Source organism: Phragmites australis, chromosome 11 (genome assembly GCF_958298935.1).
Source record: "Phragmites australis chromosome 11, lpPhrAust1.1, whole genome shotgun sequence".
Lineage (NCBI taxonomy): Eukaryota > Viridiplantae > Streptophyta > Magnoliopsida > Poales > Poaceae > Phragmites > Phragmites australis.
Genome location: NC_084931.1, coordinates 19,795 through 36,850, shown reverse-complemented (window position 1 = coordinate 36,850; position 17,056 = coordinate 19,795). Strand labels below are relative to the sequence as shown.

At 47.8% G+C, this 17,056-nt stretch overlaps 1 protein-coding gene across 1 annotated transcript; it reads left to right on the top strand.

Annotated features, from left to right (window-relative positions):
* The first annotated feature begins 13,462 nt into the window (after positions 1-13,462).
* On the top strand, positions 13,463-15,509 carry LOC133885514 (uncharacterized). Its single transcript, XM_062325237.1, has 2 exons — positions 13,463-14,941; positions 15,200-15,509. The coding sequence occupies exons 1-2, from the start codon at positions 13,591-13,593 to the stop codon at positions 15,256-15,258; spliced, it is 1,410 nt and encodes a 469-aa protein (XP_062181221.1). The 5' UTR covers positions 13,463-13,590; the 3' UTR covers positions 15,259-15,509.
* Positions 15,510-17,056: the final 1,547 nt, after the last annotated feature.

Here is a 17,056-nt window from a genome sequence, read left to right as displayed (position 1 = left end):
GGCATCGCAACTTTCAAATAGAAATAAAAGGCAAGGGCCAATGATGCCTACCTTCAATCCCAAAACCTGGTCAAAGTCTCCAAAACAAAATAAAACTTTAGCGAAATCAAAGTCAAAGCCTGCACAACCCTCACCAAAAAATGCGCCTGCGCATTTCCATTAAATAAAAATTATGGAGCAAAACAAAGGTGGGGGGATACATCGCCATTGCTGAATTGGCCGTAGATACTAGGCCTTCAAGTGCGAGTACGCGAGTAAACGAATGACAAATTTGTCGAGGTGACTCTAGAAGAGACGCTTCGCGCACGTTGCTGTCGAAGGTCCCTGCGGCTTCAAAGTCAGGGGGGGTGGCATTTTTCCAATCGATGCTTCGCGCACGTTGCTGCAGAAGGTCCCTACAGCTTCAAAGTCGAGTCGAGGGGGGGGGGGATGGTGTTTTTCCAATCGACGCTTCACGCATATTGCTGCCGAAGGTCCCTACGGCTTGAAAGTCAGGGGGACGGTGTTTTTCGATTGATGCTTCACGCATGGTGCTGCCGAAGGTCCCTACGGCTTGAAAGTCGGGGGGGGGGGGGCGACATTTTTTGTTCGACGTTTCACATGCGTTGCTACCGAAGGTCCCTATGGCTTGAAAGTCAGGGGGGACGGCGTTTTTCGATCGATTCGCGCATGGTGCTGCCGAAGGTCCCTACGACTTGAAAGTTGTGGGGGGGGGGGACGACATTTTTTCGATAGATGCTTCGCGCGCGTTGCTACCGAAGGTCCCTATGACATAAGGCCTGTACAACGTAAAACGTAAGGGGAGCGGCGACCCAATCGATAAGCTCAACTTGTAATGGACGAAGATAAAAATCGTTACAAGGTTAGCGACTTTATTCCGCAAATTCATCAATGTCAAGATCTACAAAGTCTTTATACCATCGGCTGAGGCCAAATTGAAAGGCGATGCCCGGACTAGCATGAAAAAGCTGTGTTGGATCCAGCGGGGATCCAATATAGCTAGATGAAGAGGTGCTAGACGAGGACGTAGGTGAAGCACTTCTGCCTTCGGCATGTCGCATTACTTGCGAAGAATAAGGCTCCTAGTGGTAGAAAAATTGAAAGTGACTGGGCAGGAGCCCATAATTGTCGTCTTTTGGCTCAGGCTTTGGGTCGACAAATATATGTAGAGGCTAGAAGTCTCCGCGCACAATCTGCGGGTCTCACGCTCAGCCCTACAAATCTCTAAAGCCGAAGGGCTAAATGACTTCCAAAACGCTTTAGAGTTGGCATTCATCACGTCATAAGACCTACACTTCACTCTCCAGTACTTCCCAAAATCAATGGCTGGGTGGCGACGATGGAAGGAATCCTAGCAAGACTAAGACATAAAAAATTGTCCCGCATCATAGTGATGGGAACAACATCTTTGGCTACCTGCGCAGTGTCTGAAGGGAGGACCTGCGCAAGGAGCGAAGGTAGTCAAAACATTTAACAAGAAATAAAAGTGTATATATTACAGTAGGTAACCGAATGTTCAAAATCCAAAACAGCACTTCGCTCACTCCTTAGACCTGCTCTTTTTCTTCAGCCGCCTTGGTGGTGCCCCCAATGTTTCGTGAAGCGGTAGCTTGTGAGGCTGGTGGGGCAGAAGCTCTAGCAGAAGAGGGGTCATCCTTTGCCTTTGCCCGCAGAATGAAAGATCCATGAATATGTGCGTAGGTGACAAACATCTCGAAAGCATAGCTAAAAAACGTACTCGTTGACATTTGATTTCCCTTCTCGGAAGGCAAGCTCGCGACCATGTTTACACCAGTAATTGGTGGTGAATGATCGTGCGGTGGCCTTCATCGCCTTCATCACAACCACGGTTGACATGTCTGAAGGGTAGCAAAATATTGATTTTTGAAGCGTCATGTGATGGTCGCAGCCAGTCATCTCAATCGACTAGACTACACTTTTGGTTGAGACCATGGCACAGAAGTCACCATACAACTGAGGTGCGGGCAATAGGCTGCTGCTGATATCAGCGATCCATCCAACAAGGCCACCCATCCCAACATCGTTAAGCGTTGGAGGCATGGCCGAAGCACCGATTCTCTCAAAAGTCTTGCTAATAGCTTCGTAAGCCGCAACGTCCTTCAGCTCCAGAACCCCTAGCACTCTGAAGGCGTCATTAGATAGCTACTTCGCCTCTTATAATTCTTTGCGCAGCCATTGCGCTTCAGTTTTTCAGCGTTCTAGAGGGCTCCAAGCTCTGAGATGTTAGCTTTGGACGCCTTTAGGTTCTTGCAAAGAGAAATTACCTCTTCTTCTGCACTTTGTTTGCCCGAGCGAAGGGTGCTCACTTCTTTTTTGAGCTGCAGTGGGTGCAAAACAGCCTCCTTCATCTACTGCACGAACTCCCTCTTCTGGGCTTTGGCTTTCTCCGCCCGTGCTTGATACAGAGCTCTCTGTGCCTCCGCATTTTTTGTGCGAGCCTCTGCGTGCTTCGCATGTTTGCGCTGAGCACGCGAGAGAAGCATAGCCTGCGATAGCACAGTAGTATGAGAATAGGTATGCAAAGAAAAGCTGAATAACAATACAAAATACCTTTGCGATCGCCACGTCCGAAGTGTCGATAAGTTCAGTAGCAGGCTTTCGCACCAGCGAAATCTCAAGCTCGGGAACAACGAAGCTATCAAACATCTTCCTCACGTCTTTCACCTCCCCAGAACTTGGCTTAAACGAAGAAAGCTTTAGTGCTTTGGTGTCGATGGCCTTCGCATCGCGCAAGCCACTGTCACTCATGAGTCCCTTGACCCCGCGGTGGGGTGAGGGTGGAGAAGTGTTCTCCTCCTCAGTATTTGCGGCTCTATGGCCTTTGGAGGAACTGTCCTTAGAGGAAGAGCTTGAACATGAAGAGCTGGAGGACGACTCAGCTCCGGCTTCTTCAGCATTTTTTGTTCCTTCGGGTTCCTCGGCTCCCCCCCTGTTGGTTCGATAGTAATGTGCGGATCCGAAGGCTTGTCCTCCTCATCGCTGAGTATTAGCGTGGCGAGGTCCACATAAGCAGAAACAATAGGCTCCGGCGAGGAGGCGGGAAAGTCTTGTGTGCCCTTCGGAGGCGCCTGTCGAAGAGGAACAACACGAATGGCCACTGAGCCTTCGGGGGTCTCTTCGTCGCTCAAGTCATCGAAGGCCACTTGGCAAGGTCTCTTCTTCAGGGCGGGAGCTTTCTTTTTTCCGCCTCCTTGCTTTAAAGGGTTCTCGATTTTCCTCTTCTTCTGACTTCGCGCAGCAGATGCTTCGCTGGTCTCGGCGTTAAGGGAGCGGTCACCTTCACCTTGACCAGATGGGAGCAAAGACACCTTTGGCCTGTCCTTATAAGCAAAGGCCTCATAAATCAAAAATTTGGTTTAGCTGGCGACCAAGCCCCTGGTTGGCGCAAAGTTGAGCCTCGCCTTGGGTGAATTTCCCCAGAAGAAGCATGGCTCTAGTCTCCACTTCGCCCACCGTCAAGTTCGTCCCGAAGCAAATAATGTAAGGAAACGGCAGAAAGCCGAAGTGCAATTAAGAACAGGATAACGAAAATACCTGTAAAACCTCTGAAATCAAGCTGGGGACGACAGAGACCCTCCGACCCTTTATCACGAATGATGAGGTGGACCAGCCCTAGCTGAGGGGCCACACCCTGGACGCCACGAACTCTTCTAAGAGATCACGCGTGCTCAGGTGCTTCGCACACCTGGTGAAGGCTTCGAATGCTGCCCTCTGGGAGGCCTTCAGCAGTACGTCTGGGGCACGATTCCCCTTCACCTCTTCGCACTTGGACACAAGGTACTCCTTTTGGTCTACCTTGTTGTAGGACCAGCCCGGCACAATAAGTGAAGTTCACGCAGCCATAATGAGCTTCACTTTGCACGCTGGACGTGAATAACGGCTTCGGTTGGTAGTGGAGTTTGTGGGCTACGACGAAAGCCTTGGCCGAGGCCTTCGCTCCTTCCGAACGCGCTGCCCAGCAAAGAGACTGAGCTGAATGATGGCGTTCGGCGTCAGCTAGTGGAGGTAGATTTCGAACAATTTCATAACCTTCACCACAATCTCGTCATAGGGGAGGCGAAGCCCCGCTCAAAAGTAGTCCACGAAAATGATGGCCTCGTCGTCTTTGGGCTCCGGAGTTTCCTGGACCTTCAGAAAGATTAGTCCAACTAGGACTTCTTCATCAACCTTAGATCGCCCAATCCAGTATGTCTTCGGGTAGCTTGTTTTGCTTGTTGGAGCCATTGAATCTCGCAGGGCTTCAGAAAGAGATGTGGGAGTCTTTGTACGAGAGCAAGTGCTTCAATGAGTTCACGAGGTAAAAATTGAGGCACTGAGTAGAGCATATATATAGAGGTAAAAAACAAGGTCAACATCAGTTGAAATAGTGCACATTGGAAATTGAACCATCACCTCAAAAGACAATTAAGTACGCAGCGAAGACACCTAGAGTTCATGAACCCTAACCGTCACGTGGGGACAAAATCGTCAACTAAGTAAAATAAAAACATTTGAATGGCAAAAGGGGGCTAGTTGCTAAAAGGTAAAACGGGTCGCCAGAAGACTTCAACAGGCCGAAGGGGACGGTGTTCGGTCGTACCATTTGATTCACAGGTTCGGCCCATCGAAGATGAACCTTACATGTAGGGGGCTGCTATTGGGGAATGGTTTCACACACCCATTTGATGGTGAGTCAAAGACAACTGGTGACCATTTACTGATGAAGAATGTAGTTGTGTTTCAAGAGACACAGGCCTGTAAATGGACCCTTCGGGCGCTCGACTCATGCCTTTGGAAGAAAGCCGAAGGCCCACTCGCGACGTCGGATATCATCGCAGACGAAGCCTTTGACGGGTCTTTGGACAAGGACTGAAGGTCAACTCATGACGCCAAGTATCAGCGCAGGCGAAGCCTCTGGTGGGCCTTCGGACGGAGACCGAAGGCCAGCCCACGACACCACGTTGAAGCCAGTCGAAGGTGCCCCGAAGGTCGTGTTTGTGACTGGCCTTTGGGAGCTCAGGCGAAGGCGCAACGCCCGTTTGAATGCGTGTAGTGGTGAAGGGGACAGTTGTAAACATGTTGATGTGCTTAGGATTGTACCAAAATACCCTCAAATATGCCGTGAATGTGGCAGTTAGGGGGATAATGTTGTAAATTATGACTTGGAGTGGTTGAATACGGGCTATAAATAGTCTGGCACTGTAACTGAAGTGACAACTGACATTAATGAGATTGCATAGCTTCCCATAAACACGTGTCACATTAGAAAGCCTTCGGCTCTCCCTAAAGGACAAAAGTCTCCCCCCTGTGTTTGGTAATTTAGTTACCAACAAAGTCGAGCTTTCGTAAGGGTGATTTCATCAATGTCGAGCAAGCAGCTCCTCGAACGTAGTCGAAGTCAAGAATGTAGTCAAAGTGGCAGTACATGAGCGGTCGCGCAGTTGCGCTGCCCAAAAACCTTATTGCTGCCCCTCGTGCAGGCTTCGCGACGGCAACGGTTCGGAGATACCGCTCACCCTCAACCTCAGTGCATGCCAAGGAGAGGGCCGGAGAGATTCAGCAGCTCAACACAAAAATACAGCAATTCTAAAGAGAGAAAAATGAATATGATTGATTTGTTCGCAGCCTTGTTGCCCCCCCGAAAGGCTCTGCAAGCCTGGACATCTCCAGGACTTGCACATGGTCATGAAGGGGTAGTCGGACCAGCTGTCCCCGAGGCTGACATCAGGCATATCACCATCGGCGGTGAAGGTCTCCCACAGTGCCTCAGCCTTACGACGTCCCACGAGCACGTCTCTGCATGCGTCAACGAAGCACGTGGCACACCCGTGCCATGTGGCAAGCTCGGTGCCCGCGACGGTGTCGGCGCCGATGCACTCCCAGAGGAATGGCTCGGCCATGACCCTCGGCGTGTCCGTGAGCACCACGCGCCTCCGGGCACACGCTGAGAACCCCCTTCATGTGCTCGGCTGCACATCGATGGCGTAGAACTGCGGCAGCACATCGCTCGCCACTGACTTGATGTCTGACACCAGCACGCATTCGCACGCAGACTCCGACACCAGGACGCGCAGCGCAGCCGCCCAGAGGCACAGGTGTAGCAACAGTAGCATACGGGGCACGCTGGCTGCCGCCGCTGCCACTCGCCTAAGCACACTCTCGTTGCGCACTCTGCATGCTCTCGTGTGCAAAGACTTGAGCTCTGTGGTTGCACATGAGCTTATATAGGCAACGGTAAGCACCACTAGTAATGGGTGAAATTATCCTCAATAAACAACCATAAACACCACTAGTAACTACTTAGTAAACTGCAATAAACAGCACTAAAAACTGCTAAAATAAACAACAATTAACCTCATTAATTGTCACTTATGGCTGCCGTAAATAAAAAGAGAAATAGCTTTGGAATTTTCAGAATTAGGCCTCTTGATAAGCCAAATTCTAACAATCTCCCACCAATTCCAATGCGATCAGCAAGATGTTAAAAGAATCACCGTGAATTTGTGTTGTTAATATACTAGTCTTTTGGTGTGAGTCTCGTACGGGTTGAACTTACACCTAGAATAACAAGATTCATCTTTCCACAGCTGATGATTGGACTAGGCCTTGAATTCACAACTTTGTGTGGGTAGATTTCACCTAAAATCTCAACTGATACTAGGCTGCCAAGATAACCTTGCCTAAACGGAGCATTAATGGTCTACTCCCATATCTTCTCATGAGCTTTCTATGAGAACGCCCTATTCTCATAAACTGCGACCAAACAGTTAGGCTCAAGTAGGTGTCTTCCTTCAAGATATCCTGTAGGCTAATATCTTTTTCAATGGTAGACATTAAGGCTTTATGCCAACCTTCCATACAGCAAAGAGTACTTTGTCTTTTGAACATGGGTACATATATATAGATATAATGTACTCTTTTGTTACACCATCAACTTGTTTTTCCTATTACCTAAGTCACGGGATCTCTGATCAAAAGGATAGGTTACCATTATGATGCAACTTAAGTGGGCCTCATACCCATGTCCTTACACGCCATGAAAAATACATTCCATGGTAATCCCTTTTTAAAAGGGTCTGCCAGATTTTCCTCATTATGCACATAGCTCACAGCTATTACTCCAGAGTTTTCCATTTTTCTGACAGTATTAAGCCTATGCTTCACATGTTTGTTGGACTTGGAATTATCCTTTGTATTCATAACCTGAGCTAGCATTGATTGGTTATCACAATACATGTCGGTATTGGTTTCTCAACCAATGGAAAGTCCATGAGTAGCTCTATAAGCCACTCAGCCTCAACAATTAGTGCTACAAGTTCAGCTTCCATAGTTGACTGCGTCAAAATAGTCTTTTTACAAGACCTACATGAAACTGTAGCACCAGCCAAAGTGGACACACATAACCACTCGTGGCTTTGATCTCATCCTCATTAGAGATCCAATTAGAATCACGCTATCCTTCAAGCACATAAGGATAATTAGAATAGTGAATTCCATACGTGGTTGTGCCTCTCAAATAGTGCAACACTCTCTCAAGTGCCTCCCAGTAATTATCTCCTAGGTTAGGTGTGAACCAACTCAATTTGCTCGCAGCAAAAGAAATATCGAGTCGTGTGGCACCAATAATTTGTGAATACCTCAATTGATCATTTCTCTGTGCCCTGATTTCTCAATTGATCAGGGGAAATCTTACTATTTTCAAAGCCAAAACGGCTCAACAGTTTTTTTTAGCATAACGAGATTGATTTAAAGCAATACCATCCTCATTTTTTATCAATTTAATATTCAGAATAACATATGTTGGTCTCAAGTATTTCATATCTAAACAACGAGATAAGGAATGTTTGATCTCATCAAACATGGCAATTGTCGGTGAATCAGGAACCAGGGGTCCTCGAATCCCGAGGCCAGACCAGCAATCCGCCACGTGGCGCCATCCTGCGGGGTCGCCTTCGCGAGGTAAAAAAGACTAAGTCCCAGGAGAGGGTGCTTGGGGCCACAGTCAGTGGTCCCCGAGTACCCGGGTTCCCCGATGATCTGCGAAGGCTAAAGTGACCAGAGAGAAAGTGCTCGGGGAGGTGAACAATGACCCCCGAGCACCCAAGTCCCCCGACGACCAGGAGAACTGAGTACCGGGAGAGGTGTGCCCAGGGCTGCGAGCAGTAGCCCCCCGGGCACCCGAGTACCCCGAGGACTCAAGGAAGGTAGTTCCGGGAGAGAGTGCTCGGGGCTGCGAGCAGCGGCCCCCGAGCACTCGGTTCTCCGAGGCTCCGTACAGTCAAGACCGGGAGAGAGTGCTCGGGCCGTGAACAGTGGCCCCCTAAGCACTCGGTTCCCTGAGGACCAAGAAAGGGCGTTCTCGGGAGAGAGTGCTCGGAGAGGTGAACAGTGACCCTCGAGCACTCGGTTCCCCGACGACCAGGAAGCCCCCTGACAGTGGCCCCCACAGGGGTCCAGTGATGAGGTGTCAGCCAGTAAAAGGCCCGAGGCCGCATTTAAGAGCGCGCGTGGCCTGTCACCTTCAACTGCTCCCGCCACGCTGGATGTCAGTTCCTGCCATATTCTGGCAGAAGGGCGTGAGGACATTTAATGCACGGGTCCCATCCCGCGCTATCCGGCGCGCCTCGGGATAGCATCGTGAGGCCCAAGGTGTTCCGTCTACCGCGCTGCCGTGGCAGGTGAACAAGATCGGGCGGTCACGCCGGGCCGCTCTGCGGCTGCCCGGTGGGCCCTCTCCGCGGCGTCCGTTGCCAGCGCCATCATGACGACTGAAGACCGGGCGCGGGGTGTGTTTTCAACCCCTGTCACTTCGCACAGAGGCTATGGTGACGCCTTTTCCATTTATAGCTCCTTGGAACTCGTGCCCTCCCATTCGGGGCACGCTACCATCAGCGGGTATTTAAAGCGACCGGCAGCATGGACAAAGACAGCTCTGAAGATCTGAAGGCTGAGAGGGTGAATTAATTGATAGGCAACGCTCGAACTCTCAGACAGGCGCACCCAGAGCCGACAGGCACACACAGATCGAAGAACACCTTCGTACGAGCATAGAAATCGAAGAACAAGGAGCCCCAGGCTCTATGATAGACAAACATTCTTATAACCGACACATTCCTGAGAGACATTCTCAGGGCATTTATAGCATCCACACAGGAGTAAGGTGTTACGCGCAGTGCGTTCCGAACCTGTCAAAAAATCCCCCAGCGCATTTACTCTTTTCTGCATTAGATCATTCCTCACCACCTACCATTGCACTCATATCCATTTATCTCTCCAGCAAACATATTCAGAATCATCCCCCCCGGCCGAATCTCTAAAAAGGGGTCCCTCAGGATCCCTGCGATAGGAGCTAACCCTCCGACAACAATGTTAGTCCAAAAAATAAGTATGCCATCGACATACAAACACAATATCACACCTTGACCCCCACCAAAATGGTAGTACACGCACTTATCTACTTCATTCACACTGCAGCCAACATATGTTAGAGTGCTATACATTTTTCATGTGCCATTGTTTGGGTGCTTTATAAGTTTTAGGAGTATGATAGTGAATTTGAATATTCTCACTCTGAGAAGTTATATCTACTGATCTCATAAGGTAGATATTCTCAAAGAAAGAAGCATTTCTAGACTCCATGTTTGTATTAACGCTCACATCATGAGAATCAAATTTCACCACTAAAAAACTATAGGCCGTGGTATTTTGAGCATAACCCAAAAATACGCAATCAACTATGTTTGGTCCAAGCTTTCTCTTTTTCGGCACATGTATATTGACTTTAGCCAAACATCCCCATGTGCGTAGAAAAATTGGCATTGGCTTTTCTCCTCTTCCAACCCTCATAAAGAGCAACCTCACTAGTTTTACTCACAACCTTGTTTAGGACGGAAGATGTTGTCAAAATAGCTTCCCCCACCATTCGTAAGGCAAACCAACACTCTCTAACATGGCATTCACCAAGTTTGTAAATGATCGGTTTTTTCCTCTCAGCCACCCCATTGGATTGAGGTGAATATGGTAGTGTAACTTCATAGATTATTCCATGCTCAGCACAAAATCGAGAAAAGTCATTTAAGATATATTCTCCTTCACGATCATCACATAATCGTTTGATTTTTCTCTCAAGTTGGTTCTCAACCTCGGCCTTGAATATTTTGAAGTTGTTTTGAGTGAGTGCACATAATAATAGCGTGTAGAATCATCAAATAAAAACATGAATATCTCTTGCCTTCTTTTATTTAACTGTCCATTCAGTCTCTTCTTATGGAATGGCAATCGTCAGAATCTCGGTGTCCCTCTTGGTTCCTTTTGGTCGTAGTCCCATGTGACTGTCTAATAAAACTTGATGCTTTCGCAAATGCTGGTGATTGCTTAGCTTATACCCTTTCAGCCTCCTTTTTTGGGCAGATTGGATGGAGGCCTCGTGTCTCCTTTTCACATCTCTCGCATGATGATAATTCTTCAAGTTGGTGGTTTTTGCCCTGGCTTTGTCAGTGCTCGCTGGCTGCTCTTTCCCTATGGTTTAATGGATAATTCTTGGGATTGGAAAATTCTTTCGTGGAACATTTGAGGCATTAATTCTCAGCCGAAATGGAATGGTATTAGGTCCAAAATTGATGAAAGCTCCTGTGATATCATTTGCATGCAGGAAACTAAGCGTGAAAACTTTGACCAAGCTTATAATAGCAGTTTCTGCCCAAGGTTCTTCAACAAATTTGCTTCTCCCCCTCGGTTGGTGCTTCAGGGGGCCTTCTGGTTGCTTGGAAGGGTGGGCTCTTCTCTGGTGATATTGTTTTTGCTAACTCCTACTCTATCACTATCAAGTTCACCTGTGCCCTCTTAGCCAAATGTTTTCACTTAACCAATATTTATGGTCCTGCTGCCGCCGTTGAGAAGGCTGCCTTTATATCATGGCTTTATAACTTTGATGCTGCCACTTTCGATCAATGGATGCTTGTGGGGGATTTTAACCTTCTCCGTTCTCTGGATAATAGAAGCAGGCCCGGTGGCAATACAAATGAAATGTTACTTTTCAACGATATGATCCATCATCTTGATCTAGTTGAGATCCCTCTTAAAGGGCGCGCCTTTACTTGGAATAACATGCAGACAAATGCTCTCTTGGAGAAGTTAGATTGGGTGTTTACTTCATCAGAATGGGCCATATCCTATCCTGACACCATGGCTGTCCCTCTATCTCGGATTACTTCGGATCACATCCCCTAACTGGTGCAAGTTGGAACTTCTATCCCGAAGGCCTCGATCTTTCGGTTCAAAAATTTTTGGGTCAGCTTCCCAGACTTCATCCCTACTGTTGAAAGGCTGTGGAGATCGGCTCCTTTCCTCTTACAACCGGCCATGAACATTTCTGCTAAGTTTAAGTTTCTTCGACATGGGCTGAAGGTTTGGAGCAAAGAATTGTCGAAACTCAACAAAACTATCAACAACTACAGCTGGGCGCTAGCCTTTTTGGACGGCCTAGCAGACCAACGCCCCCTCTCTCTCTTTGAGCGTAACTTCCACAAGATTTTACAAAGTCACCTGCTGTCCTTGTTGGAAGCAAAAAGAACCTATTGGAAAAAAAGGTCTACGGTCCGCTGGGTCAAATTTGGCGACGAGAACTCGAAACTCTTCGAGCTCTAGCAACTTACTCCTTCAGAAAGAACTATATTGCTCAGCTCACTCTTGAGGATGGTTCCATTGTCTCTGAGCATGGTCTAAAAGCTGGTGCGCTATGGGTCTCTTTCAAAGAGCGTTCATGTATCTTTGAATGCCCCGATATTCTCTTTGATTTGAACGAGCTGGTCTTTGTAGTGGTACTGCCGGTGATAGACACCCCCTTCTCAATTGAGCAAATTGACACGGTGATTAGGGACATGCCCTCCAGCCATGCCCCAGGCCCTGATGGTTTCAACGGCACCTTCCTCAAAAAATGTTGGGCTATCATTAAAGAAGATTTTTATAGGCTTTGCCATAATTTTGAAATGGGTAATCTAAATGTTCAATCCATCAATAGGTCCTACATTACCCTCATTCCGAAAAAGGAGTCTCCTGCAACGGTTCATGACTACCGCCCGATCTCACTCCATGGTGGCCCTATCAAACTGATCACCAAGCTGATGGCTAGCCGGTTTTAGAAGGTGGTCCTCTCAGTGATCCACACAAATCAATATGGTTTTATCAAAGGGCGCACTATTCAGGATTGTCTAGCCTGGGCCTTTCAGTTTATCCACACTTGCCACGCCTCAAAGCGGGAAGTGGTGATCCTTAAGCTCCATTTCGAAAAGGCTTTCGACAAAGTGGAACATCATGTTATCATCGAAATGCTCATACGGAAGGGTTTTTCTGACCTTTGGATCAATTGGGTGAGGCAAATTCTAATATCCGGCACTTCCTTGGTGCTTCTTAATGGTGTCCTGGGCAAAACTTTCCATTGCAAACATGGTGTCCGTCAAGGCAACCCGGTCTCTCAGCTCCTGTTTGTCCTAGCAGCAAACCTTCTTCAGTCTATCATCAATGAAGCAGCTAACAGACACATCTTTTCCCACCCTCTTGGGTCCTCTTTCGGTGGAGAATTTCCAGTTGTTCAATATGCGGATGATACGCTAATCGTGATGCCAGCTGAAGCACGACAACTGTTTTGCCTCAAGGGCCTCCTTCGCACCTTTGCCGACTCTACCGGTCTGCAAGTCAATTTCAACAAAACTTTCTTAGTTCCCATTAACATATCGGGCGACAAAGCTACTCATCTTGCCATGACCTTTGGGTGTTTAGTTGCTTCAATGCCTTTCACCCACTTGGGCCTGCCTCTCGGAACAACCAAGTTGAGAATCATTGAATATATGCCCCTCATGAACAGGGTGGAATGAAGAATGGCTGGCATCTCCCGACTTGTTATTTAACTTGCTGATATTTTTCATGGGAGTGAAGTGATGTATGTAGACACAATAGCATATGATTTTTATGTTTCGTGCATATCCAAGAAATTACTTGATCTCGGTCATTCGATGATAATAATTTTTATTTAACTTGCTGATATTTTTCTATATTAGGTAAAATTTCCTTTGATCGTTGCTGCCTGCACGGTATTAGATCACGCTATCAGAACCACTAAATTGGTTTCACATGAGGCTAATGCTTTAATGGATTCAAACGGCCTTCTTCTCTTTAACCCTACAGATTCCAGTGAGGCGGGTTATCGTATCTTTCTAGTAACGTTCTAGAAGAAGAGAATCTCGAAGGTAAGCTGAATCATACATGGAAATTTTTTGCCAAATGCTCTTCTTAGTATTTGGTACTCAGATGTACATATGGCATTTTCGGTACAGTAGCATCATCTGATTATTCCATTGAACTATTGACCAACAATGGGTAGTTGCGTATATGAATTAGTATTAGAGACTTTTTGCTGCTAATTTCTGTTCATATTGGTATAGGTGTATCAGCCTTCGCTACCGGCCGAGGTCGACTCGGACCTCCCCTCCCCTCTCAGCCTCTACATATACTGGATTGAGTAGATCCATCCAAGCAGTCGAGATCCAAAGAAGAGTACATCGATCCATAGCGCCCGTCCACCCTGAGAGATCCATGATGTGGCGTCTGAACCCGTCCACCCTCAATCCGCCCGCCCTCTCCGCCGACGACGACGCTGCTGCCCAAGAAAAACTCCCCTGGGTGCTCCTCGAGCTGCAGGCCTACGTCGCCAAGCGCGACAACTCCACCACCGCCTTCTCCAAGACATGGGATGGCAAGCAGATCCAGGTCACCTTCTGCCCTCGCCGCCCGCCGCGCGTCTCCTACGTTTGCGTCCACAGCCCTGATGCCGCCGAGATCCATATAGAGCCGACGATCCTCGCCGTGGAGGACGAACTCGTCCTCCTCAGCATCAGAGTCGGTCCTCAAGAGGACGCACCGGAGAATGTCGACTACTACGTCTACCAGGCCGACGATGGGTCAGGGGGGCCGTCGCTCACGCACCTCCCGCGGCCCCCCAGCCCCTATTTCTTCGATGCCAGCGACATGGGCATCCTACGCTACCGCACTGACGACCAAAGCGGGGTCTTCCTGCGCCCCCACCGCCCCGACGACGACACAGGATACGTTGTCGCCGGACTCCATCGAGCACCCTCGGGGCAGCCCCCAGGACAGTTCGACCTCTGTCTCTACGACTCAAAGTGTGGAGATTGGAAGACCCACACTGTATCTCTGAACCACCACCAGCAGCAGCAGCATGGTGGCAATGAATTTTACCATAGAAACTGCAAGGTGATGGCAATAGGAGGAGATGCTGGCACAATGGCCTTCGTCGACCTCTGGCGGGGCATCCTCTTCTGTGATGTGCGTCCAGCGGAAGGCAAACCCATCCCCCTGCTTCGTTACGTCGCGTTGCCGGAGCCTCTCCAGAGTAACAAGACACTCCAGGGCGATGCACGCCTTTATCGGAACATTGCCGTCGTTGGAGATCGCCTCAAGTACGTAGAGCTGCAGCTTCACTGGAAGGCTAGTGTGGTCTACAGGGATACCTACTTCAGGGACGGTTGGATGGCTGCTACATGGAGCAGGCCGGCTACTAATTCTTCCTCGGACGATGATCGTTGGCGCGAGGACAGCAGGATCATGGATTCCAAGGATCTGAAGGTCGACAACAACCCGCATTTCGAGCTCCTCCCCATGGTGCAGAACGATGAAGGCATGACTTTGCCACCCTTCAAGAGACTTGACGTGTGTCAACCCGTGCTTGGCCTGGAAGAAGATGCTGCTGATATCATTTACTTTACGACCAAGATCGACCGGGTGGATGCCAATGCATGGGTGGTTGCTGTGGATATGAAGAACAAGGAGCTACTAGGAGTAGCTGCCTTCAATGCAACAAGATACATGGGCATCAACTTCGCCTACGTGCACGGTAGGATCTCCAAGCATCTGAAGAGCGCTCCAGGTAATTGTGTGATTGCATCTACTTTACAAAACATTGAGCTACTGATTCCGCACATGGATAGGCTATAGTTCTTTTTATAGGTGTGTTTGGGTGGATTGTGAGTGTTTGCTTAGAAATATAACTTTCACTAATGGAGGGCTGTATTGGTTACTGATTGTTTGATGGCATGGCTTACGTAAGAGGCATATAGTAGTGAGATAAAAGGGACAGCTGAATTTTTAAAAGTGACTAAAACATGTTCTGTTTTGCTGGGTGCAGGTGCACAGGGGAGCCTGAAACGACCAGGGATTGTGCTGCCGCGACCCTCTAGCAAGTAGCAGCATGGAATCTTACCTTGGGATGTTGAACAAAGGCAGCATGATGATGAAATGGTGCCTGGTGATGGAGATGATATGGTCTTGGACGAAAAGATGGGCCATCTGTAGTAAGGGTGATGACTATTCATGTCTCTTATTATGGTAGCTTTTGTGTAAGAAAACTGGGAGTGCTAGATTTGCCTTTCTGGTTGTCCCAGTAGTATCTGTCTATTCCCAAGTTTATGATTTAGTTAGTAGACATGATGGATCTAAGGGAGATAAATGTATGTCTAAATTTCGTTCAATGCTATTTGGTTTCTATATGGATGTGGTCTCATGCTTTCTTTTTATCAGTTTATCATCTATAATTTGCTCACTATTTTTTTGTTGGACACATCTGGATATAATGGTTTCCATTGTAGTTGGATAGTCAACATTTTTTGTCCGAGTAATACTGTACTAGTAGCATGTCGAGCCACTGCCCCCATGAGTGACAGACCAGTTGTGGCTTTGCCATCATGTGTGACCAAGCCTATCGCTATGTTGGAAGGAATTGTATTTAAGCCTTGGGAAATTAGTATCACATTCCGTTTCATATGAAGGAGGTTTGGCCTGTCCTTGCCAGAACTCGGAGCCCTCAACGGATGGATCATGGATGTTGCAACGAACCCTCTCATGGCGTTCCAGCTCCTTCCTTGGTGTGGTCGCCTAAACATGTGAATATTTAACTAGGGGTATATATACATAAGGAGTTTACCATATACAGATAGGGTATACCATGTGCATATTCAACAACCCCGGATATTACGGAACGGAATCAACGGTACCTGATACGTCCGAAATCAAGAAAGTGCATACTAGGAAGGTCTCGATTGGTTATCCAACTTGAGACAACTAGTATCCAGAAAAGATCTATCTATTTGGATGTCAAGGAAGAGAACTTCCTATCGACTACGATTGGATAGGAGCCGGTACGTCACTCCTATATAAGATGGGGACCCAGACCCCCCGAAGGGAGGAAGGGACTTCTTTTTTTTGGAGCAACTCGAGGCAGGCACCAGAACGCTAGCGCAGGAGAACTCAGCGACTTTAGCTTTAGGTTAGATTAGATCCGATCTACTCCTTGTAATAGGATAGCCACCTTGCTTGTACTCGAGATTGTCAATATACAGCAACTACACCCACACAGGACGTAGGATATTATTCCAACCAGGGACCCGAACCTGTATACATCGCATGTCTCGCCTCGTGATTAATTGTTGGTCTCGAAGGTACCCAGTCAATTTACGGACACATTGTCAGGAACTAATCTTCGACATTTGACGCGTCAGGTAGGGGCCTTCTTTTGTTTTGCAGGATCAATCATGTCTCGAGTTCACTTTCGCATCGGATTCTCCGACACCGGCTTCTACGACCACTCCGACTCGGCGGTGGACATCTTCGAGTCCCCTCCCATTGGTTCGGAGATCATCTGCGGAACTATGGTTTTCTTTTGGGACAATCAAGGTGGACTGGCCCACTAAAAGTGCATTTAGGCCCCTTAAGTGGGTTTTGGCTTATTGATGACAAAACGATTAAGGATTTAATATGTTTATCTAAGTCATGAACAGGTCTAAGTCTAAATTGAGAAGACATATGATGTTTGACGCCCGTCGAAAAGAAAGGAGAAGCAACTAAGAGTACTCAATAGGATTTAAATTCTTTTATTTTTGAAATTGAGTCTAGGATAGCCGCTCTATTAAGAGGGTTGCATTTGATTGCTTGATTAGTGTCTCAATGCTCAAGGTATCCTTTAGAACCAATAAGTTGAGAGACACAC